The 25,826-nt window shown below is 46.6% G+C and overlaps 2 protein-coding genes across 2 annotated transcripts in view; one reads left to right on the forward strand and one right to left on the reverse strand.

Annotated features, from left to right (window-relative positions):
* The window catches only part of SCAF4 (SR-related CTD associated factor 4), a 30,752-nt gene extending 17,546 nt beyond the window's left edge, over positions 1-13,206 (forward strand). Inside the window, exons 15-19 of the mRNA XM_026044952.1 lie at positions 608-762; positions 3,555-3,717; positions 3,867-3,947; positions 4,047-4,235; positions 12,094-13,206. Of these exons, the coding sequence (XP_025900737.1) occupies positions 608-762; positions 3,555-3,717; positions 3,867-3,947; positions 4,047-4,235; positions 12,094-12,956 (1,451 nt within the window). The 3' untranslated portion in view covers positions 12,957-13,206. The remainder of the gene's footprint in view (positions 1-607; positions 763-3,554; positions 3,718-3,866; positions 3,948-4,046; positions 4,236-12,093) is intronic.
* A 3,435-nt stretch (positions 13,207-16,641) lies between these two features.
* SOD1 (superoxide dismutase 1) lies at positions 16,642-20,823 on the reverse strand. The gene is made up of 5 exons (XM_026044954.1): positions 20,721-20,823; positions 20,328-20,421; positions 19,773-19,842; positions 17,647-17,761; positions 16,642-17,134 (listed from the first exon to the last, which is right to left on the reverse strand). Exons 1-5 carry the CDS (start codon positions 20,793-20,795, stop codon positions 17,024-17,026), a joined length of 465 nt encoding a protein of 154 aa, XP_025900739.1. The 5' UTR covers positions 20,796-20,823; the 3' UTR covers positions 16,642-17,023.
* Positions 20,824-25,826: the final 5,003 nt, after the last annotated feature.

Raw genomic sequence — 25,826 nt, forward strand, 5'->3', positions numbered from 1 at the left:
ACTAGCGCTATGCTATGGATTATTTTGCTGATCTTAACTATGCAACTATTGAATGATACGTTCTTTAACTACTGAAATGTGGTTTTAAACCTGAAGCTGGTGTTCCTCCTGTTTGGTAGTGATTCTGCATTGTTGCATTTTCATTTTGTTTTAAGAGTTGTAAAGGTTGGATTTTCAGAAACAACTTTTCAAATAAATGAAAAGCTGCTGCTTTGCCCAAGAATAATGAAATCTGTTGAAAGCTCCTMCCGGAGCAGCCTTGCTGCTTTGGCTCCAGCTGGGGCGCCCTAGAGTCCCGGACACGCACGTGTGCAGTTGGCACAAACAGTAGAACTGTGAAGGGACTAACAAAAGGAATAGATTTGCTTGCCCTCTTTCAGTGACAGTGGTTTGCTCTACTGTATTAAACGTATTTTGGAGATTTTATTTTCAGAAATACTCTTTAAATAAAGTTTATTTCTGTAGGTTTCTCTTTGAAAAATAGTTTTAGTTGGCTTCATTCTTCTTTAAACATTACAAAACTTAGTGGTTTTTCATGTCAGTACTTGACTGCTTGTCCACTTCTACTGAACCCTTTTTTTTTTTTCTTCCTTTATTTTTAATGTAGAGTGGAAAGGGATTCCCAAGAAGGCTGAAAATGAAGTAGCTCAAAACGGAGGTGCAGAAGCTACACACAATGAACCAGTGTCACCTATACCTAAAGCTTTACCCGTTCCAATTCCCATTCCCATGCCTGCACCAATAACTGTCCCTCCTCCACAGGTGAGAGCTGCTTCTTGTTTGCTCTGGGTATCTCATCAAAACTTAAATAATAATGCAGGGTGGCAATAAAGAGGTTATAGAAAGGGAGGAGACATGATGATGGATAGCTTAAGTAGCCGAATTTGTGTGTTTCGCATTATTGTCCTCAATTATAACTGCTCTTGTGAGCAGACTGGCCGTGCTGGCACTTTGTACAGGTAATTTCTCTGTGCTGTAAATCCACTGTGCCCCTGGAATGGGGTTACTTACTCTTTCCCTCATAAAAGAGCAACACAAGGTAACTGAAGAAAGTTTCCTGTTCTGTTAAGCCAGTAGCAATGGCAGACTTGGACAAACCAAACCCGTTAGGTTGGGAGCACCTTTGTGCCCAGCAGGAACAGAGCTTCTGGTCTCGTTCCCTTGAAAAGGGACGTAGTTTGCATGTACCCACGGGGCCTGGGAACTGGGGCAGCTCGTGGTTAGTGGGAGTGACTGACAGAGGGTTTGCTTCAAAACCCTCCCGTCGCTCTGAACCAACATGCGGCCGTGGCCTGTCACATCCAAAGTAAGGTAAAACTCAAAATGTTTTGAGAAGGGATGTTAAGAGTAAATGTTAGTTTAAATATCTTACAGTAAAAAAAAAAAAAAGAAAAAAAAAAGTTATTCCCTCTAGTGTTTAATAATCTGTTTTTCTTTTAGCTTTGCTTCTTGACAAATGCTTGTTGCTAGTCTTATTGTAATTGTTTTTTCTGGTCGCTTAAAGTACTAATATACCTTCTCCCAAAAGGAAGAACTTTGAATAAAACTATTTTCAATCTTGGGGAAAATACGATTTGTGAACTACGGCTTGGCAGATATGCAGAAAAAAAGATCACGAACTGCAGTTATTCAAAGACAAAAATACTTTATCCAAGCCCGTGATTTCAGAACTTGGAATGCTTAATTCTGTGCTGTTTTGACACAGAATTCTTGTAATACTGTAAGGTATTTTTAATAAATGAACAAGTGGCTCCAATCTTGAAATTTGGAAGGCTTTAGTACAAAGTAGCTGTCACTAAAACTAACTGTAATGTTAGTGTTGTTGTTATTTTCATTGAATTCACACCACAAAACAAAGCGTAAATAAGAAACCCACCAGTTTCGTAACATGAGAGTGAGGTGAGTTTGTTCCAGTCTCCAGTCTCTCTCAGTCTGGTAATTTTTTTTACTATGGCAAAGGAGCTTCTCCTGTAGTCTTTGCAAAATCAGACTAGGATCAGGGAGCTGTATTGGGTCTTTGTCTCTGGCTTCACCGTGAACTGTATGTATAAAAACAGTTTGTTATTGTTCTTACTATTTAGGATGTAATATACTTGACCAGTTCGATTATTTCTCCAGAGCACCATAAATTAAAATAGCTTAATAATCTGTAAATAGATCTCAAAGCTTACAAATTTGGTTCAGCTGTCATGGTATAGATGGTGTTAGAGGTAAAAGTAACTTGGTTTTGCTATTCATATAGCAAAACGTGGCACAGTACCTAAAGGCAACAGCACATCGAGTGCCATTTTTCATTGAAATCACTTTTTTGAACCCTTTTGCAGTTTGTCTGATGTGTTTTGTGCTGTCGTGCAAGTGGAGCTGCTCTCGGGCGTACTGGGCTGCAGTGTTTTGGGCTCTGGAGGTTGCTGCTGAGTGGTGGGTAGCTGCTCATTGCTGCAGAGCTGCAGGGGGCCCTTGAGGCCTTGTGGGACGCCACAAGAGCAGCTTTGATGTGTTGCAAAACCACCTGCCAAATGCAGCCGGCGCTCGCAGGGCTGTCCGTGGCCCAGGTCAGCTCCTGGTGCTCTCTCCTTGATGACTTCAGGCCCTTCTCTTCAGGCTGGGACCTGGGTGGCAGCTGTGCTTGGGCTGCAGGCAGGGCAGGTTGCATCTCCTCGCTTAAAGGTGGTACCAGAGGGAGCTGCGTGACCCTGCTCTGCAGCAGGGAGAACACCAGCCTCTTGGGTACCCGCTGCGTGTGTGGGCACGGACCCCTCACTGCTGGACCTTCCAGCGAGGGTGCAGGTAGCTGCAGTCAGACCCTAAAATCAGTAACATCCCTGTGAGAGTTGTAGCCCACATAAGTGAGTGTAGTTCTTGGCCTTGAGAGCCTCTTCCCATCCAGGGAGTTGTGGGCTGCTGGGCAGCGAGGTGCAGAGCTTGGCCTCCGTGCACTGGAGCRAGGCCTCTTCCTGCCTGGAGCATCCCAGCAGCCGCTCGTTGTGGTCCCCCTGGGGCGCCCTCCGCCCGGGTGCCCTCCGACCAGGGGAAGCTGCTCGGAGGGTGATTCACTCTTGGTGGGCCTCAAGCCACAAGCAGCTTRACATCAACTGGAATGAAAATCCTAATAGTAATTGCTGAAGTGAAGAACATAAAAGTCACTCTAATATGCAAACTCAGCTAGTTAAGAAAAACTAACTAAATAAAAAGTTTTGAAATTGCTCTGGAGTTGTGGGCATAAATAGTATATCATGCTGGCTAGTAAAATGTATGCCGGCTGCTGGATAAAGGCTATATTTAGATATGAAGATCAACAAGATCAACATGTATTAGCATTGATCTACCACAGAGGGTCATTCTTCCTTTAAGAACAGAGGCGAACAAGACTAATGTTAATATTTTAAGCTGGAGTTCTTTGACTGCTAATTAGATCAATTATTTAAGATACCTTATTGCAGTGTAATGTAAGGTAGCTTAAACTTTCTTTTTTTGATAGACCAAGCACAGAAGCAAAGTCTGCCCATAAGGCCTTCAGTCTTGATTCAGCACGTGTTTCCTCTTCCTTTTCACAGGTTCCACCACATCCCTCAGGTCCTCCCGTGGTGGGTGCTCTCCAGCCCCCTGCCTTCACAGCACCTTTAGGGATCCCTCCTCCTGGATTTGCTCCTGGGGTGCCACCGCCGCCACCACCCCCCTTCTTACGACCAGGGTTCAACCCGATGCATTTACCACCAGGTAGGTTTATGTATTGCTTAGAATTGTGAACTCCTTTATATGGCACATACTTTTATTGGCTATGTGATTTAAGAGAAAAAACAAACAAGCCCTGTGCAACCACATTTTGGTTAAGTGATACACTATGTTAATAAATACTTTTCTTATAGGCTTTCTTCCTCCTGGACCACCACCACCTATAACTCCTCCAGTATCTGTTCCTCACACTCCAGCAGTTAATATCCCAAATTGTAAGTGTTTGAATGCTGGGCAAGTGGCTGTGCAAGAARGGTATCATGCAGGCAGAGAAACTGGCTTAAAAAAAAAATGTTAATGCCCTTGTTCTTTAGCTACAGCAGCTGGTGTAAATGAAGACACTACAAAAGATGCATCTGTTGGAAATCCCATCCCTACGGTGGTATCTGGATCCAGAGGGAATGCAGAAACTAGTGATAGTTCCAAAATATACGGGACTGTTCCACCGCCTGTAGCACCTACTAGTGTTCCTCCTCCTGTTACCCAAGCTATTCCACTTCTTGGTAAGTTCTTTTTTGTCTTTATTCTCCAGTTTTTAGTTTTCTGGATTGGAAATAAGATGTTCATTTCGCTGCTGATTTACAGTTTCTGGGAAATTAAAGTAAATTTTCAGCATTTGTTCAAATTTCTGCTTTGAAATAATTTTAAAGGCCGGTTTTGCACAGAAGAARTAGTAAAACTGGCATTGTTGAAGATCTCTGTTCTTTTGAAGAAACGAAACTGTAAATTTTAATTTACAAATTCAGGCCAACRACATACTGTTTAGTTTAACAAATTGCAGGTTTATAGAATATCTTCTGAAAAAAAAACATTGTTACGTGAACTGTGTTCTAGGCTTGACTCTTGCATGTACAGTGGCTGCTATAAACATAACTTATAGCAGAACGGTATTCTTTCAGAACTGTATTTTTTAAAAATCTATGAAAATATGACATACTATTTCTGTATGGAATATATTTTTTAATAAAAATAAAATTTTTTAAAAAGCTTTCATTTAACCCTGTATTACAGGTTTTGAAACCCTTTTGGTTGTCAAAAGAGCATATTACTAAAGCAGTTAACTTTATCTGACATAGATTAAAATCTATGAAAAGCCTTGACATGAAAAATAAAGAGGATAGCGTGATGTTCAGTGTTACAGGGATCTGCTAAATATTTATTTTTGGATGGCCCTTTATGGTTCAGTGTCAAGAATACACTCAAAAGGCAGCAAGAGGATTGTTCCATTTATGTGATTTCAGACCTCATGAGAACGAGACGATGATATGAAAATGACAGTTTTGTTTAAGTGTCTTTATACCTAAACGCGTGCAGTGTTAACTGCAGAACAAACTTAWGATTTCTCTCTGAGAGCTTAGTGCCCTGTTGCATTCAATGGGTAACTTTTCCTGCTGTGACTAGTGATTTTTGGATGCTTCATGTTGGAAGCTCTGAATGACACCATCCTAAATGGACTCGTTCAAAAACAAAGAGCCTCTTCCCTCTGCAAACGAGGCTGCTTAGGACGTCCATCAGAGCAGACATCCAAGGCCAGGAACTAGCTGTGCTGAGAGCATCTGCGCCACGTGGCAAATGGAGATGGGCCTAAGGAAGAAACCTTGGTGACAGCATGGGGTGTGTTTTGTAGTGATAAGGATTATCTGCCCTTGCACGTTTTCAGGGCACACATGTATTCATGGCTAAAGGATGTTTTTTTAATATTATGGTAATCTAGTATTACCAAATTATTTGAAGTTTCATGTTACTATGTCTGGTACGTTATAACCTGAGCCTTGTATCACAACCCTTTGAAACACATTGCTCCGTGATGGAAGGCTCTACCACTGTGTACAGAAGAAAAAGCTTTTGTAAAACAAAGATTGCAAGTGAAGGAATTTAGATGCCCATGTCACTTGCAGGGACAGACGTCTTTACTCCTAAAAATTCAAGGAGGCTGAATTTTATAAACTGGGAAATCAAGCACTTACCTTCGTTTTTATTAGTTTCTCTATGGGATAGCTGAYGATGCAGCTGCCATATAGTCGATCTCATCAAGAAGGGGTCAGAGAGGGTGTGGTGGTTGGTTGGTTGTTTTTCAGGTTACAAGTCTGTACATTGACAGTGTAGGAGACCTTCAGGAGACCTGAAGTGCTAACTAAAAAGCTTTCTATGTTTCTTTTTCAAGTAAATACATATTATGTTGACAAGTGCCTTGTTTCAAACAGAACTTATGAAATCAGGGAGTTAAGCCTTTCCATTCCTGACATCTCAGAGTTACAGGGAACTATTCACAATGAGATATAAGAGATGACAAAAGTAGCAGAAATAGATCATAACCTTTTACATAATTAAAGGTTTTTAAAAACAAACAAACAAACAAAAAAAAAACAGAATAGCTTTGGTTTCTCCTGCTTTTAAGTCTTTTCAGTAAGTTGGGACAGATGGAACTGTCTAAAACCACTCTCTGACTCAGCAGTTGAGCTTCACTGAATGGGAGAGACCAGATCTGGTCTCTCCTTCAGCTGGAAGAAAAACCTGAGGGGTGATTTCTGCCCCCCTCACACACACCCTTTTTATGCTGTGTGTGGATTGCAAGGAAGAAGCATTCCTGCCGTCCTCCCTCCCCCATGGGAATGCTGGATTGGGCCGGGCTGTGCCGCAGTTCTTTCCCTTCTGTGTGTTGGGCGCCTCCTGGGCGATATCTGGCCTGCGTCGCCTCTGCGCCCGGTGGCGCTGGCAGGACTTAAGTGGGGCCTGGGGGTCTCCGCAGGTCACTCAGGGCCATCTGGACACGTGGACACAGGAGTAGGTAGGTGCGGGTTGGCCCGGGAGGGCCTCGCGGCGTAGCTGTCGGCGTAGCCCACGGGCGGCCTGGATAGATTCCCGTGAAGGCCCCTTACGCGGCAGCATGAGCCTGCCCACGGTTCTCCAGCCGGAGGCGAGAAGGTAGGAGAAGGATGGACTTGACTTGGCAGCATCGCAGAGTGTTTCGTGAGCACTCATGGAGATTCTGGGGAAGGACGTGTTCCATCTGCATGTGAGAAAGAACTTGTTCATTGTGAGGGTGCCAGAGCCCTGGCACAGGCTGCCCAGGGAGGCTGTGGAGTCTCCTTCTCTGGAGATCTTCCAAACCYGCCTGGATGCCGCCCTGTGCCCCGTGCTCTGGGWGTCCCTGCTGGAGCAGGGGKTTGGACTAGATGATCTCTAGAGGTCCCTTCCAACCTCAACCATCCTGTCATTCTGTGGCTCTGCTTGGGGGCATAGGGGTGGAGGGGCTTAACACGAAGAGTGAAGAAGTGGGCGCCGGATCTTGTGGGCAGGACGGAAGCACCTGCCCCGCGGGCTGACTGCAGAGCTGGAGGAAGACGCCTCTGGAGAGACACCTGTAGAAACCCAAACCCCATGGCCCTGCCTGAGAACGCCTCGTGCAACCTGTAAAAATGCAGGAACACTTTCCTACCTGCTGTAACATCAAAATGAAGCCCATCTACCTGCCTATTTCTTCTTTTTTTGATGGAAGATATGTTATAACGTAATTCTAAATTGATGGATTATTGTAAGATTTCATGTGCTTTCCTAGTGATGTTAAGTTGCATTCTGTTTCATCTCCACTAATTCCATTTGTTCCTCCAGTGTAATTCTTTCATCACTTCCAACAATTACAGGTTTGTGGCTCACAAACACAAAGCAGTGATCCCTTGTGGACATTACAAATGTCCATTACAAATAAAAATAACAATAACAACAACAACAAAAACACTTCACATGGCTTCAATTTAGCTGTATCCTTGATCATAATCACTGTTGTTACAGCTTCTTGTTCTTAATTTGGACAAGATGATCCAGATTGTAACTGGTTTTCTGAGTATGTACTGCTTGTATCTTTTAAATGATCCGCAGGGCAGAATTTTTATAGACACTTCTTTTTGTGCCACTACTGCAGAAGGCAATAGGGTTTGATATGTCAGCTTAGTCTGAGTGCTGAGCAAATGCTGTAAGCTGGACCAGTAATAAACTGCTGTTGCAGATGTTTTGTTTTATTCAGATTCTGTGGTCTATTATCTTGATTAAATGCAGCAGATTTTGTAGGTATGGTCTAATGCTCTTTATAGCAGCTCTTACACACTACTTCATGCTGTCAGAGAATAATGTACCGCTGTGCAGAGAATAATGTACTGGTACATTATTATATATTATATATATATATAATATATATATAAAGCTTGGTATTTGTTTCCTGTTAATGCACGCTGAATTATTACTCTTTTCTCCCTTACTGGTTTGCTCCTAAGCAGCTACATGGTCTTTTTGTAATCCACATTAAATGATAGAAGACTAAGTTTAATATCTGAGCTAATCAGAGTATTTCAGTATTATAAAGTGGATCCTGATAAAAGGAAGGATCAATTTTTATGTAATACAAGATATTGACAGTGACACACTTGCTCTATTTCCACTCTTTTGCTGACAGCCCATGTTGAAAGCTTAACAAATGCTGTTTCCTAATTACACATATGAATGTTGCTTCCATACCGATAATGCTACTGAATGAGAGTTCAGAGGTAAGGAAAACATGAATTCTCAAGCACCATTCATGAAATTAAATTTTGCCTTCATGATTCGCGTGAACTGGGTCATTCAGTGTATTATTATTCAGTGTATTATTATTCAGTGCTTATAAAGCAGGAATAGTGGAAGTCTGATGTCCATAGTCAACACTGTATATTTGTGTAGTTTGATTCTTACATCCTTGTTTTAAGAATCTTAAGTGGGTAGGAACCAACTCCCGCTGTCTTCAGAGATGGGCATAGACCACCCTGGAAAATGAACATTTTTCTYAAATAACTTGCCTTAAGGGGAGAGTGTGTAGTGAGGCACTTACATGTAGGGTTCCTTCTTTGCACTCTTGGCCTGTTCTAAAAGATTCTGTATCAAACCCCAGAGAAAGACACAAGACTCAGAGCAGTGCATTTAGTACCACATCCAAGTATTTCCTGATTGTATTTGATTTTCTAATATAAGATGCAGCATCTRCCATGGATTAATGTGATTTGTTACATGTGACCTAACATCAAACTCAGGAGGTAAACCCTTAGCCTGCTGTTTTGGTAGTACCTAGAGCTTTTGACTTTTGATGTACCCATATGTCTTTCCATCAGCTTTCTAAAAGGAGGTGTATTTGAAGCAACATTGGTGTGTTAGATACCTTTGCTTCCCTTGCTTTCTTGTAGCAGCGGAGAAAATGATTAACAGATTAGAGGAGGAGATACCGGACGGACTCACTTATTTGGTAGAATTCAGGTTTTTCTTTAATCTCATGTTAGCRTTTATAACTGATAACTGTCACAAGGGACTGTGGGCTTTCTCAAGCAAGAAGAGAAGGTAATGGGATAATGGGAAGTGGAATTCAGTGACATGGACATCTGTCTTTTTACTTAATTTGTCAAGCAGTAAGGAAGACTGCTCTGGCCTCTCTGCACAGAAGATGCTTCTTCAGGACAGCTGTAGCCGTTTTGAGCTACGCCTGATGAGTAAAGCCAAATTCTGCACCGTGTGACACCGTGCGCTTGTTCTCACATCTCTGAAGCTTTGCAGGGCCTTGGCGAGGACTTGAGCTAGTACGTTGATACCCGAGCTCCCCATATTAAGCACTCCATGTTGCCGAGGGCCTTGTAATCAGCACCCCTGGTAAAAGTCCCCACCAGAAGTAAGCTGTGAAAGCAACGAGCGCTTCCCCAGCTCTGACCAGGAGGAGCCCTGAGGTCCTAGGGACGGCCGCGTGGCGCTAGCGCAGCAGCGGTCRGAGCCGGGCCCAGCAGAACGCTCAGCTCGGGGACTGAGGCCCGTCCTGCCCCATCCCCGTAAGCGAGGTGAAGGGGGCACAGAAAGGCTTGTGCTTAGGCACAAATACGTGCTGGGGCAGAGGCAGCCTCTCCCCTGTCTGCACAGAGATGAGATGATCATGAAATTACTTTATTTTCTCTCCAGGAGCTCRGATATTTCAAGTTTGAGAAACTATTTGCAATTTTAATTATCTTTCCCTTAATGAGGTAATGGGGATTTTTGAATTTTTCCTGGAAGATACACATGCATTATGTGCCATTAATTTTATCGAGCATTTTCAATAAAACTTGGATTTGTTTCTCCACAGTTCTTTCAGGGAAAGTATTTAACTAGTGCCTGAATTGACAGCACTATAAGAAACTTTTAATAGTTCTTTGTAATGGACACTGCAGCCTAAACATGTAAGTCAGTTTATTTAAAATAAAAATTGTTCAGCTACCCAGATGCTGGAGTCCAGGTTGCAGTCCAGAATGAGTTTCTAGATACCTTTACACTTCCACAAATAATTCCATGTGGAAATAAGGTTGAAACATTACATTATTGCTACCTGACTAGGAAAAAAAAATCTTATTTGATACACATGCTGTTGCTGTAGAGCACAAGTGTACACTTATCTTCCATTCATCCCTTCTCAGTTATGCCTTGGTGCTTCATTAATCTTCAAGGGGGAAAGCTGTTTGGCTGTGTAAATCAAAAAATGTCCCCAAACCTTAACAATTTAGTAAAATAAAAGTCTTGGAAGATGTCACTAGCCGTATGACTGATTYGTCAGGTTGCACAATATGAAGACACACAAGGAGTTTCAATTAGGTTGAATTAGGAGTTTAAATAGGCTTATAGCCTTATGATTGCAAAAGGAGGTGGAGGGCTGCTTGTTTTAAAAGCAAACAGAAAAACATAAGTCATTGCTGGCTGATCATTTATTTCAAAGAATGTGACAGAGCAAGTCCTGTCTTAGAAGTGGCTGCGTAGAAGGGAAGATGATAACTGTGGACTGGAAGACTCTCCATGTCTCTCTTGCCTCAGCTCTGCAGATTAGCAATGCATAATTTCTTTCTAATACAGATCTAAAGGGTGTTAAAAGATTTCTGTTAGAGAAGGTACAAGGATGTAATTTAGTATAAGAAGTGGTGTGACAGAAGGGCATTAAATGCAGTTTTCAGAAGGCTCAGGTTTGGTTGGGTGGGAAATGTTACATAAAGCAGTTGCAGAGAGAAGCTGATAGAATTGTAGGGTGTCAGCTCTGTTTTTGCAAGTTGAAATCAACTTGTACAGTAATGGTACTTTGCTAAACATTTAGTTTACAGTGATGGTACTTTGCTAAACATTTAGTTCTAATGCGTTTTAGCTTACATTGCCGGTACTCTTTTAACTTTCATTTTTAGTGATAGAGCTGGAAATAAACATGATCTCAATGAATTTTAAAAAGAAAGCAAGAGAGATTAGGATAGGGTTTTTGCCTGACTGCTGTCGATGCTCTCTGGAGGCCTGTGGGGATCACTATTGAGAACAATACATGTTCTGATCACGCGCTCTCTCAGCTGTRGGGCTTATTCCCAGGTAGGAGAGCGCAGTGGCACGGGACAGAGCCCGTGTGAAAGCCCCGGGGATGAGAGGTGGTGTGAGCAGCTGGGGGCAGAGCAGACACGAGGCTGCGCTTGCACACGGTGCCCTTGGGTTCCTGATGGCTGCGAGCTCCAGGCTGAGCTGCCTCAGTGGGGTGTCCCGAGAGGCCTCACAGATACTAATATATCCATACTGTCCTGGGGAGCATGTTGTAACACTCTGTATGTAGAAGTGGAAAACRGTTGGCCTTGGATATATGCTGCAAAGGATGGAAAACTATTAAAAAATAATGCCCACAAGCTTCATGTTGCATTTCTTGTTAGTTTACATTGTAAGGTTTAGTTTATTAAAACTAAACTTTGTTGTACTTGTCTGGAATGGTTGGCTGAGCTGTTAATAATCTCCTGTTTCCTCCCGCTATCCCGTTCTGACCTCCCCTGGTTTCGTGGCTGATTTTGTATCCGCTGCCTCTGCTGCACTTGACACATGCTGCTGCAGACCCAGGTCAAGCCGCAGGTGTTGCCACCGGATGCGGTGTGGACTGTGTGACGCAGGGAGGAGGTTTCTGTGGGGCTAGTAAAGGAGGTGTCTTTAGTTAGGACCACGGAAAGCCCAGCTTGCAAGGAAGATGTTCAGTTGGCAGAGCATGTTGGTGAAGTGAGTGTAGCCCTGCACTGCACAACAGCAACTGCTCCTGCACCAGATGACGCCTTTGAGAGAAGGGATTGATTTACCCGTTGGTCATTAATTCCCCTTAGCACGGAACAAACCTCAGCTTGGAAGCTATGCTCCTTCAGCAGTAAGTTCTCATCGAAGCAGCTCGTGCACGTGCACACACGCATACATGCTCTCTTASTGGCTTCACGGGACGATCTTGGTTAGAAGTGAACTTGTATTAACGTTTTCTCCCCGCAGCCCGTCACACACGCTCTTGCTCCCTCTTCACACACTGTGTCTGTCTGTCTGTTGCAGGTACCCAAGCGGTGGCAACGCCGCCACCGCCGGCGCCTGTCGTTGGGCTGCAGACTCCGTCCACGGGGCTGCTGGGCGCGCGGCCCGGCTTGATCCCGCTGCAGCGACCGCCGGGGATGCCGCCACCGCCGCCGCCGCTCCAGCGCTTCCCCCTGATGCCGCCGCGCCACATGCCGCCCCACATGATGCCCCGGGGGCCGCCGCCCGGGCCCGGCGGCTTCACCATGCCGCCGCCGCACGGCATGAAGGCGCCCTTCCCGCCGCCCGGCCATTTTGTGAGGCCGAGCGGCGGCATGGCCGGCAGCAGCGGCCCGAGCGGAGCGGAGGACAACAGGGATGGGCGGCAGCAGTTCAGGAATGACAGGCAGACTTTCACTCCTAACAGAGACCAGGAGAGGTTTGGAGGAAGGAGATCGTTTGGGAACCGGGTGGAGAACGATCGCGAGCGCTACGGGAACCGCGGCGGCGACGACCGAGAGCAYGAGCGGCCTGGGAACCGCGAGAGGAGAGAGTGGGGCAGGCGGAGCCCCGAGCGAGAGCGGCACAGAGACATGGAGGACAGGAGCAGGCGCTCCAGCGGGCACCGGGACCGCGAGCGCGACTCCAGGGATAGGGAGTCTCGCAGGGACAAGGAAGAAGCCCGGGGCAAGGAGAAGGCCGAGGTGACGGACAGGGCGGACGGCGACAAGAACCACGACTCCCACAGCGGCAGGATGGAAGAGGCAGACATTGTTTCCGAACTGGGCCAAGGCGAGCGCGACCCCACGGGCGCAGAGGCGGAYGAAGCGCTGCCGCCCGCGGCTACCTCATGTGCGGAACCTGCCGACAAGGACGGGGGCTCGGCGGCGGAGGCCCCGCGCTAGAGCCGGGYGCCGCTCAGCCCCCGGCGCGGACCCGGTTGCTCGGCGTGCCGAGCGGTGGCCTTGTACAGTCTGCTGTATCATACCTGCTTCAGCCCCCACCGCGGCCCCGCCGCGCTCGCGGCGGCGCTGCGAGCAATTTGATTGCTGCCCTCCTATTTAAAATAGCCACCACGTAACACAAGATACTGAAGACGTGATTAAAATATTACCCGTTTTTTTGCTGTAACTTTTTTAAAGTTTTGACTTTAAAAAGTTTACAAATCAGAAGTAGAAGTGCTTTCTATTTTTTTTTTTTAATTTAAGAAAAGGTAACGGTGAAAGCTCCTCAAAACAATAGGGATGTGTTTTTAATAAACTCTATTTTCGTAACAAACTTTAATGTGTGCTATTCTTCCTACACTGCACTGAAGTGGAAAAGGATTGTTCAACATCTTAAAGTTTGAACTGTTAATGCTGTACTGGAGTCTAAATTAGACTGTTTTGTTTATATTTGTTAAAAGAAATACATCTGTTTGTGTAGCTATTCACAGAAGCAAATTTTTATTTGTAATAGGCATTTTGATTTTTAGATTGCTGCATTTTAATGATCTACTTGACCATAGTAGGTAAAAGTTAGTGGTTTTAAAATGTTAACTGAAGAGGTAACTGTTTAGTGTTTGCGATGCAATCAAGGGTGGTTTTTTTTTTTTTTTTTTTTTTTTTTTTTTTTTTTTTTTTTTTTTTTTTTTTTTTTTTTTTTTTTTTTTTCTTTTTTTCTTTTTTAAATTTTTCCTCCAATTGGTTCTGTGGTAAATGTTGCCCTAATTAGCCTTTTTTTAAAAGAAAAGAAAAAAAAAATGTGGACACCTTCAGACATAGTTGGTCTGCTCTGCTTGTAATGTTATGAAATGACTGTGTGTGGTGGGCTGGGAAGCACCCCGGCTCAGCATCTTTTGTACTTGTTATTCACTGATGCTTTTTGGAAAGCGGGCTGGGAGAGAAATCAAAGACACCAAATCACAATATAAAATGCTAACCTATTTTTTTTAAGCGGGGCTGGGGGAAGGTAGGGGACTGGGAGGGCGCATAAGGATTTTAAAACGCTGCCTGTCCTTTCACGCCGACCGAGGCTGTTACTGTTGTCTGTGTTAACGAGATCTACCTCCTGTAAGCCAGCAAGGGGTAGGTTTAAATTTTTTTACTCAGTGTTGTACCTATCAAACTGATGGAAAGCGAATGCATATTCTCGTATCTGTGTAAGTTTTGCCACCTCCTCTCCGCATCACTTAGGTCTCTATCTTAGTCAGACGGTCAGCAGAGGGCAAACAGGAGCTCGAGGAGCTGCCCTTGGGGTGCAGAGCGTTGGGAGAGGCTGGGCATGGCCCGGAGCAGGGGCACAGAGCCCCCGGGGTGCTGCCCTCGGCCACGCTGGGCRCTCACCCTCAGCCCGCGCGCCGCAGCAGGAGGCTCAGGGTGCACCAGACAGGCCCTTGCAGCTTGTTGTGCTCTGCAAGTGGGAAAAAAATATATATATGAATCCTGTGCATATTTTTTTTCCTCCTTGAGATCGGTGTGTTCTCCATTGAGAGGTGTTTTTCGCTGAGCAAAGGGCAGCTGCTTTCTTACGCCAGTACTTTTTGACAGCTGCTCTGCGGCAGAGGGACTTTTTCTGGGGGAGGGCGTGGGAGGGGAGGCAAATAAGGAGTTCTGGATGGGGGAGAGGACATATATTTTTATGTTCTTGCAATAGCAGAATAAAGAGAGAAAAAGAAAACTGTTTACATACTTGTAGTGAACTCAACTTCCATGTGTTAAAACTTGTGTCCTTAACATTTGTTTCATGCTGGGCCAGTGGAACTAACTTTTTTCATACAAAACCAGATGTTTATGTCTTAAGTTTAAGACTGTTTTAATAACAACTGCCATAATTCTGTAAGGAGATAGGATTTTTTTAATGAATACGCTTTATTAAAAGATTTGAAGACAAGAATGAAGGAGATGGAAGGCTTATCTGTTACAGCTTGTGCAAACGTCACCCCACATCTCCCTGTCACCCTCTGGGAGACTGAAACCAGCGGCAGGACGAGCTGTGAATGCCACGTGCAGAGCGGCTTCCCCGAAGCTTGGGAATAAAACATGCCGGGACAGCTCCATCTTTAAGGTATCACCAGCATAACTATATACTACCTTTGTATTAACTGCTGAATTTCTGGCTTTAAAAAGAGACAATTCAGAAGTTTTAAGATTAATTAATTTACTTAAGATTAATTAGCAAGCTCAACATAAGCATCCCTTACTAATGCTCTTCAGTGGGAGCAGTTAAGAATTTCGCTGTTGAACCAGTGCCTGCCAGATTCATTTATTTGGGCACACATGGATGTACAGTTTAAAATACAGTATGGCTGTTAGGTAGTCTGCCATCAGACATTAAACCAAATAATGGAGCGGATTTGAAGTAAACAGCTGTATAGATCAGACTTGCCAAAAAGAGCAAGGGTCAGCCCAGAGCAGCTGGATAAGATGCAAGCAGAGCATTGCACTCCAGTGCTAGCACTGCACTCCCTGCTCRCTCTTTCCTTTGGGAGAGGAGAGGCAGCCTAACAGTCCCCCAGACCTGAAACATGAGGAGAAGAGGCAGTGACGATGATGATGGTGTCTGTATTATGTTCAAAGTGGAGGCCAAGTGACATGAAATGCACATTCACTATCTTAATTCTGCAGCTACAGCTGATCCAGAGTACTCACTAATCCCCTGGAAAGCATGCAGGTGGGTAGGGGCTGGACACACAGTTGTTTGCCACCTACAACAAGTGTAAATTCTTAGTGTTTTTATGGTATTGTTGCTATACCCAGAGCCACGSCCTTTGTAACATGCTACACTGGAATTTGGGTGTCTCAAAGTACAGCCAACTACTTCCATGAATATCACTTATGTATAAGATATAAAGGAATGTTGATACAAGTCTTCATTAATGATTTTCTCTATTAAAAGACTTGAAAAAAAATCTGTGTTTAAGAAGTATACACACAAAAGAAAGCTGCCCCTGTTATGTAGCGATTACACTGCAGAAAAGCCTCATGGATGTAAAGGCAGGATCTCTGGCCCCATCTCTCCCTCAAGGCCTGCCCTTCACTTAGAGGCTTCCAGCTGCACAGCTCCAAGAGAGGGGCCCAGCCCGAGGGCATTAGGAGTCTGCACTGCACAGCAGCCTGAGACCTTTTGCATGGGAGGTTCCACATCGGCCCAGGACAACACAGCCCTACAAGGCCAAGCTGCAGGAGAGGGGGCTCAAGGAGCCATGGCTTGTATGCTTGAACCCTTCCCACTCCTCTGCTGCTCTGCAGCAGCCTTCGACCCTCTCCCCCAGGCCTTGCTTTACACTGGGAGCAGGATGATGTATCTCCACACAAGCAGCTGTAACATGCAGCACCATCAGATACTACCAAGAACACATGAGAACCTTTCTTACAGGCTGAGTAAAGGTTTCAGTTGGTCCAAGATTATGGACCAGCACTGATTTGTTGGATGTTGGTGCCCCACAAGTTCAGTAGTGGCCTCAGGCAGCCCAGTGCCACGTTCCAGAGGGCAGAGGATCAGCAGGAAGTTCCCCCCACAGACAGCAAGACCACAGAGTATTTGCCCAGCACATTTATTAAGGTTGAAGCCTACAGTGCTTTAACTCTACCAGGAGGAAGCCCTGACACATAGAGGGTCCCCCCTGCTTTGGTGGGTAGTCTTGCCAGAGCTCCTAAGGGTGGTCAGGTTACACAATACATCACATTTTAGTGCACAGCATTAGTGGTCACTGATAAACACCTTCCATGACACAACAGGAGAGTTCCTGCTAGTGAAGATCACACTCAAGGTGACAACAACAGAGGCTTTAGCAGAAGACTACAGAGACATTCCATCACACTCACTTTAATTGCAATATACATTGTACAAAATTAAGTCAGTCTTYACCAGTTCCACTGATACTCAGAACGCAAAGTAGTAATGAGATTAAGTGATAAATCTTTTTCTTGAACAAGGCCAGGTACAGCATTTGCTATGAAATACAGCCCATTTCGCACTCCAGGTGCAGTACTTAGCACTTGGCTAATCCAATTACRCCACAAGCTAAACGAGGTCCAGCATTTCCAGTTAGTTTGCTCTCATTATCTCCTCCTCTACCCAGGTCATCAGGTTTTGCATGGACCTAAAAAAGAATTAAAGATATCTTAATTCAGGTTATTACATCCGCAATAAACATCTCAGCTCTTCACAGGAGTAGTAACAGCAGCAAGTGCTGCCAGCTGTCTGCAACATCTGCATAAGCAACTGCTGCTTTCCACTGGATCCCTGAACAGCAACTGGGTACTCACACTAGAAGCTTTAGAGTTGTGTAAGAAAAGGAGCCTCCAACTGGATTTCAGAACTGCAAGTTAGCAAAAGCCCAGCAGCCAGCACTCACCCAAGGGCAACCATTGGCTTGCATCTCAAGCTCATACTYACACCACAGGGCTGGCTTATGATGCAGGCAGAGCCCTGGCGGCTCCGTGGCGACAGTTACACCACCCACCTCCTGCCTACTTGGTCAGCATAGGAAAGAGCCCCCAGAGCGGGAGCTCCGGGCTACACAAGCCCCAGGCATAAGGCTCCAGCACAAGGGTGCTTCCAGGGCCACCCTGGAGCTGTGCAGAGCGCCCAAGCAGGCCCTGAGGCRCTTACCACCATGGTGCGGCCAATGATGCTGTGTGGCCCACTCAGGGAGATGACCCGATCCTCTATATCCACCTCTGCCACCCCTCCTTTAGCAGTCACATTGCCGAGGTCTCCCACGTGCCTGTGAGCAAAAGAGCAGATACTCACACAAAACTTACACATGTGATGGCCTGGCCAACACAACATCCATATTCAGCACAGCAGAGTGCTCCACCACCTCGAGCAGAACATTCATTTAACATGCCAGGGACTCTTCAACACATCTAGTTCAAGAGATTCAATTAAAGCTCAGTTCTAGGCAGTGCTCAGAACCAAAAGGTTACTCACAACAGTGGGAAAGACACTGTGGCCCCAAGGAAGGCAAGCAGCTACCACACAACTCTTGTGGCTAAGAGCTCCCTCCATATTTATCTATTGGAAGATACTTTGCTCACAGGGAAGCTCTCAGTTAGGTGACACCACCTTTCTGCACACACAAGGTTTAGGAAGAGCACTGCAGCTATCCTTAAAGCTCTTAAGGCATGACAACCCAGCTCTTCCATAAGCAGCTGCAGACACTTTAGGTTTAAGCAGGATTAGCACAAGCAGTTTGCAGGTGATAAGTCAACAGGGGATACATTAAATGCTAGCTAAGTTCTCACCATCACTAGAAACAACTAATGCAGTTTATTCAGTATTTTCCCATATTTGTGACACCAGTTCTGGGAGTTTTGTTAATAGCCAGTTCTCCATCAGGACTTCCATTAGTCCCAAGGCAGTTTACAGCTTTTGGACATTCAGTGTGTGTCCAGCCTGCTTGTTCCAAATAAAAATCATAAAACTCATGCTCACAGAGCTACAAGACACCAATCTAGACTCAGAGCCTTGACCATCAGCTTGTTTCTAATAAACTCTCCAAGTCCTGTGAGGCAGTCAGCACAGCCAGCTGACTGCCAGCCTGGTCTAGCAGAGATTTCTTGCTTTTGACTAAGTCACAAAATGAGGACAAGGACAGCTTTCCCTTGGGGAATTTGCTTCACTTTGACTTCCAGGAAGGTTGTCCAATCTGCTTCTACTCTGTCCTGACTGATGGATGACCTAGCTCTGTCTCCATATTAAGTTCCCTGGACTACGATAAGAGGCAAGTTGTGTCAGTAGAAAGCACTGACTATGTAGAGCTGGCAGAGGCCACAACATTACTTATCCTATTCTGGCCTTTAGCACAGGGCGGTGCCTAAGAGAGGTGGCCGTGAGCCAGCCCTCTGGCTTTGCAAGCCCTTCAACATGCAGGTATTGATTGCCCAACACTGAAGGTGCAGCTATGCTCTTAAGGTGAGCACCTGAAGTGAGCTGCACTGCCAAGTTGGTCACAGCGCTACTCCAGACCTGCCTGCACAGGCCAGCCCATCCTTTACACTTACTGCTGCACTGGCCTTCAGCTCTTGCACAGCCCCTTCCCAGGCAGGGGACTATTTAGGCTGCTTGCTCTGGCTTAAAGAGTAGGGGTCTCCAACAGGCATGGCCCCCTTGAAGGGCCCAGGGGGAAGAAATTGTTCGCACAGAAGAGCCAGGTGTCAGCTCCAGGTCTTGGCTCCCACTGAGTCAGCACAGGCAGACCCCCCAGCAGCACATCCTACTGCAGGGCCTAAGCTTATAGGTTAAGCACACCCCCAACAAACAGTCCCTCTGCCAGGCACTCAGCTTTCTATTCATTCTTACAACTCCCCTGAAGCTCCAGCCCCTTCCACAAATCCCAATCTCGTCACACAACAGCCCTGCACAAAGGGCAACAGCTCCCTGGCAGCTGAAGGCCCCTGGGTGAAAGGCTGTTTACTGATGGACACCCAACACAGAAATAGGTCATCAGGAATCCCCCTCCACTCACATTCAGGTACCCTCACTCAGTAAAAATCTCTTATTTCTGCCCCCAGCTGCACTTAAGCCAAGGATACCTTTCAAAGACTCCATGTAGTCCATTGAGCAGACCTCTATTAATTGACACTAAAAGACATGTTGCAACTGCAAGTTTTCTGCCTAGTTCTGTCCTGGCATTATCAATAAAGTGGCCTCCCAGGCAGAAAGGGGTCTCACTAAATACCTGCTAATTCAAGTTGAGCAGCCTTCCAGATAGGAATCAGGCACATTAAACTCACCTTTCTTCATCAGTTGGTCCACCATGCTGCTTGCCTTGGGGATTGAAGTGGGCACCTGCACTGGTGCACCCTGGAACAGAGCAGCCATGAGAAATGCACATTTTTGTCACCACTAACATAAAGCTGCTCACACAGCACAACCAGGCAGCCTTCCCACAGCCAGAGGAAGCTTTCTAAAGGTGAAAGCACTACTCATGATATTATGCAGATCCACTGGAGGGAACTAACCTATGACAGCCTTGCAAGCATTACTGTTAGGAGTCCAGTAACACAAGGCTTTGGAATGCAAAATATTTTCTGATGTTCTTCGGTTAGTTCAAAGTAGTATTCTCAATTCAGAGTGCTGGGCTACCACAGAATTTCAGTGGTTGATACATGAGATTTTGATTTCTAGTCTAAGCACATTTAGAGCGTTGGCTGGGAGAGCAATGCCTTAGGGAATGTCGTAGCCTCATGAAATGGATTTGCAGTCACCACCAAGCACCCTTCACACCGGCCAGTGCYGCGGCAGGGCGGCCAGCACTGCTCTCCCCTGACGGCTAACAGGAGCCTTACCGTTTGTGTTGTCCCCAAACTCGTGCACGTGGAAGCCATGATCCCCGTCACTCAAGGCATTGATTTTCCCAGTGATTTTTACTGGTCCATCACCCTTTGGCAGAAAGAGAGTTTGTTAGCACCTGAATAACTATAGCACTAAGTGGGCTCACAGTGTCAAGCCTGCAGGCCTCGAGAAGGCCCTAGAGGCAGAAACCGCACACGCAGCAGCTGACACGAAGGGCAGCCTTCCTGGACGAAGCGAGTCCATCTGCTAAAGCCTCAGGGCCCAACGGCCGCCATCCCCCGTCCCGTCCCGCGCAGCTCCCGGCGGGCAATGACTCAGCAGCAGCAGGGGCGGGCAGCGCTGAGCGGGGCGCAGCGCAGCCGAGCAGAGGGTGCCGCGCCGCTTGCCTGCTGCTGGAAGTGGATGACGCCGTTCACGGGGCCGTCGCCCCTCATCACGCACACGGCCTTGAGCGTCGCCATGTTCTGCGCGGCGGCGGGCGGAGAAGCGACACACGCAACACCCTCCCCTCCCCCGCGAGCGGCCCCGCACTAGGGAGCCGCCCCCTCCGCCGGCCCTTATATAGGGCGGCCGCTAAGCTCCGCGGCCAATCACGCACCACCTTTTGGTCTCCTCCAGCCAATCACTAGGGGAGGGAGCAGGGCTAACCCGCGGCGCCCGCCGCTCAGCCAATGGGCGGCTGAGGCTCCGCCCCCGGCCGGTTGGGTGGAGGGGGCAGGGGGGCGCGCGCGCCGCCTTGTGTAACGGACGCGCGGGAGCCGCCCCTCCCCCAAGCGCCTCCCGCGGCGGCCGTTGGCGCGGGCGGCTCGTGAGGCGCCCGGCGGCTCGTGAGGCGCCCGGCGCGTCCTGCTCGAGGTCGCGGCAGGCGGCGCTCGGGCGTTGGGGAAACGGAACGGGCGTTCCCCGCGCCGCGTCACCGCCCGCCTTCCCCGCTCGCGTGAGGATCTCGCAAGTGCCAGGGCTTCCCGCCCGCGTTAACGTTCCCTGCGGCGTGCCCTGAAGCGGCAGTAAGGGAAAAGCCTCGTCAAAGAGCTGCTGGAGGATGTGCAGCCTCCAGGTGTTTTAACAGCAAAATGATTGCATATTATAAACGCCCTTTTTATTTTTGTGTTTTGATAAACCCACCTTTTTCTTGCTTTTCTGCTATGCTGTTGAGGAAGTGGAATCAGAAATCCAGAGTGACCCTGCAGTACCTGTAACTTGAGGCAGTTTAGAAGGAYGCTCCCTGTTTAGAAGGAGTCTTGGCACTGAGAGCTACTTAATAATCTTCCTAGAGCTTCATTCCTACTGTGCGTGGGGGAAAAATGCTTTGCAAATTACCCGCGAGCAAACCAGTTTGTGGTGGTGGCATAACCTGTAGGATCTTGAAAGTTGGCTGAGTCCAAATGAAATCTTTCTGTGCCCTCGAGGCAAATTTTGTTTGATTTTTATATATATATATATATACACACACACAAAAATATATATGTACACATATATATGCATACATATATGCATATATATATAAAAAAAAGAAGGGAAAAAAAAGGTTTGTAAACATGGAAGGTTAGTAACTCAAAGAATTTCTTCACTGTGAGGGTGACAGAGCCCCAGCACAGGCTGCCCAGGGAGGCTGTGGAGTCTCCTTCTCTGGAGCCCTGTGCCCCRTGCTCTGGGTGTCCCKGCTGGAGCAGGAGAGTGGACTAGATSATTTCTAGAGGTGCCTTCCAACCTCAACCATTCTGTGATTCTGTGATGAGGATATCAAACATCTTTGCTACATCTTATGATGTGTCAGCGCAGGCATCAKCTGTAGAAGGCTAAAGGAAAAAGGTGAATTTGAAGGACTAACGCACAGGATTTTGTGTGGTATGTGCCATCAGTAACCTCAGGCAGACTGCAGCCTCACCCTCAAGGGTGTTTTCTACTGTATTTTGTGCAGCACAATGGTAACACAAAAGTATTGGTTTGCATGAGTACTTTCACAGGAGTCTTATTCAAGAAGCTGCAGATTTTTTTTYCCACACATACTTCCTTTTCACCCATTTACTTTCTTAAAGTCTTGCGAGCAGGGAACAATTTATGTGAAATTCCGCCACAGAGAAGCTGAAGAACATTTGATGGCAGTAACATTGTTTTATTATTTGGAATGTCGTCATCAAATCAGAGAGGAAAGGACAAAGTGCCAGGTGCGATTGCTCGTTTGGACAGCATGAACTGCGCTCAGACCTGAGGAATGAAGTGCAGGATTCCAGCTTGCCCCTGTTGTTTGCTGATTTGCCTGTTTAAACTGCGCCTTTCAACAAACAAAATAGTGTGTCACGTGAGTTAATGGTGGTCTAATCTCTGCAGACAGAAACTAATCAACTTCTCAGCAAAATGTGCAGAAATAACAAAAAAAATCCCAGACTCATCCTGTAGTGTGAAAATAGGGCATCCCCTGAGCAAACAGCACATTAACATGCACTCTGATCAAGATTTTATAGGGGTGAACGAACTAGGCAGAAGTTTGTGCCAGCCATTCCTCTGCCGCCAGCGCAAAGACGGAGTATTCCTGCTTTTGCCAACTCTCCAGGAAGCTGTGAGGCAGAACTGAGGCTGCCAGCAGAGGCAGCGCTGTGGGTGCTCCAGGTGCTCTGGTGTCTTGTGCATTGCCTGGATGAGGAACCCARCACAATGTCAAGCCTGAACCTTGTCCCCAGCAAGACCCTCTGTGTCCTTAAACTCTTCCCGCTGTATTACATGAGGCCACCGACACTGCCCTGCCTCCCAAGGGCTCTGGGAGAGGTAATTACCTCAGTTCATGCTCGGATAATGCTTTGGAGAGGGAAGCCACTGTGGGAATTGGGAGTTACTGCATTAGGAACTCGCTGATGGAGGCTCCCCAGTGCCAAGCCTGTAATTCCAATTAAGTGCTGATAACCAAAGTGTTTGTGTAATTAAAATAGTGTCAGCCTGGAAAGGCTTTAAATGGAACACGAGGAAAAAAAAATCCCCTTTGACATCTTTTTGTCCTTTTGTCCTGCCCAGCTGCAGCAGCCTGCCCCCTGTTATGGCCCTCACTCCGTGGCAGCACAGGCTGCATGAACTTGGAACACAGGTCTCCAAGGACAGGGTTGTGCAATGTCGGTGCCAACCTTTGTCCCCAGCGTGCGCCGGTCGCCGCGGGTCCCTGCACGGTCCCTTCGTGGGCACCCATGCCACTTGCAACCCTGCCACCCACCCTCTTTTGCTGCTTAACATCCAAAGAAAAGAGCTGGGGTTTAAATATACTTCGTGTAGTGCCAAAGCCTGCGCGTGCTGTATATATTTTTTTCCTTCAGTGGCTGTGTGGACTTCAGACTGAAAAATGAGGTGAAAAGCTGGCTTCTTGGAGCTTCTCCTGGGCAGGTTCAGTCCTGCAGCGCCCCCAGTCACACCTCCCATGCAAGAACAGAGGTTTTACTCCCACTTGCATGAGAGGAGCTGCTGTTTGGTGAATTCTCCCACCAAGTTCTCTGGGTTCTCTGGATTTTGCAAGGAATACAATTGACAAATGTTCTGAGACCTTTCTGAGAGCTGCGGTGATAGCCCAAAGTGATCCTCTGGGCTAGTGAAATCAAACTGAAATGCGAGGCAGCATATCGGAAATTTGGAATTTTAAAGTGTCAACTAGATGCTTTCTTACTGGGTTTGCATAGATTATATCAAATCCAAAGAATATTGTGATTAATGAAAAGGCAAAATTTCAGCCTTTCCACCATGAGGCAGTGACTTTGCATTTTGACTCTGGTGAACCAGCATGACTTTCTGTGGAGTTCATCATGATGAACGAGCTGTTGCTCTGTTAACCCTTTTACTCCAGCTCTGCAATACTTTGACACAGAAAAACCTGAGTTCTCCCAAGAAACAGACAAAGGAGATTATCACAAAACTATTTATCCTAGCTAGGATTTTCTCTGTAAAGTCCTTGTAGCTGGAACTCTTAATGCCATTCAATATACAGGTTGCATTTCAAATCTTAGCCCACATGAGCACCCACCAGTGTCACGTCCCCTGCAGTTTCCTATGGATGTCCCTTTCAGCACTTCCTGACAGTTTTGCTTTAGGGCTGTTCACTATATGCCCTGGTTGCCTTTCGGTAATACAGAACGTGTCAGCACACCAAAGCATGAGCTGATTTGGACTTAAGGTTTACCTGCCTTTCCTGTGCTGGGCAAACGTGGTGATTTGGGATCAGATCCTAGTGATTCAGTACGAAAGAGAGATGGTGAAAATTAATACACAGATAGAAAACACCTGAATGATGTAAATGGGAAACTAACACATTTCTGCAATGGGAAATCAAGCTTGCTGGGCATATTAGAATAGTATAGGCAAGTCTGCAAAATAATAGCTGGAGATGTGTTTTCATTAAACACAGTTCGTTCTCTTGGGACACCAGGTGGCGGGGGAGCAACTGAGTCGTTTCTTGAGTACGAAAGTCGTTAAGAAGCAGAGCACAGGGAGCACATGAGCAGCCCAGCGGTCAGTGAGACAAGGCTCCCACCTACTGTGGAAATACAAATAATTAATAGGTGGCACCGGAGCTCCAAAGTGCATTCGAGAGGGATTGGAAGGCAGTTTCCCCCTTGCCGCGTAATCCCTGTTCACGTGGCTGCTGCTGCATCTGTTTGGAAATGCTCTCCCCAAGTGGGCAGCCTTCCTGCAGAAAGCCAGAAGCACCAAGGGCTTTTTGTTCCCGCCCTGAGGTGCGCTGATAAACCTGCTTTCTGCCCCAAAATGGGAGGGAGATTGTTGCTTCTCTAGCACACACCGTGGTCACTGCAGCCTTTCCCTTGCTGCTGTTGAAGCTGCTCAATGGGCCCAGCTGAGCTCTGGGCGGGCAGCGCATGTTGCTGCCAGGCACCACCCCCGTTTTGCTCCAAGTCCCACCTGCTTTAATGACTCGCCCTCGTGACACTCACCTCAAGGCTTTTGCTGTACAAGGCCCGAGCCACCAAGAGCCAAATTCGGCCATATATACAAATTTTATAGGGATTACTTCACAATGACTAAACTCTAGATGATGCTTCTTGAAGAAAACGGAAGTGAGAAAGGGAAAAGGTACTGGAAGAAAGCTAAATACCTCCCCTGTATAGTTTTTTACACCTTTCAGACTTTTTTTAGGTGTTGCCTCTGCCAGCACCAACAGGAAAAAGCACAGTGTGACGGGTTGTAAACAGCGGCTGTGTGTGTTGGGGTTTGTTCTAGTGAATTCAGGCCTTTTAGCCCCGGTGTTTTTAGTCACGGTGTGTTAATAAGGGCCAGCCACTGGATGGCAATATTGGCCCAGGTTTCCCCGCACACGCTGGCTCCCTTTCACAGCAGCTGCCATTCTTCCTTGCCCAAAGGCTCCCATTTCATAATGGCTACAAGAAGAAGTGAAATGCCCAGGTGCGGCGGCTGCTTCATACCTCCACACAGCTCCCCCTGCCCAGTCACCAAACCCCGACTACCCTCCTCTGCCTCGGGGTGGCCCAGAGGTGAAGCTG

This window comes from Nothoprocta perdicaria, unplaced genomic scaffold (assembly GCF_003342845.1).
Source record: "Nothoprocta perdicaria isolate Ctin4 unplaced genomic scaffold, notPer1 scaffold_391, whole genome shotgun sequence".
Taxonomy (NCBI): Eukaryota; Metazoa; Chordata; class Aves; order Tinamiformes; family Tinamidae; genus Nothoprocta; species Nothoprocta perdicaria.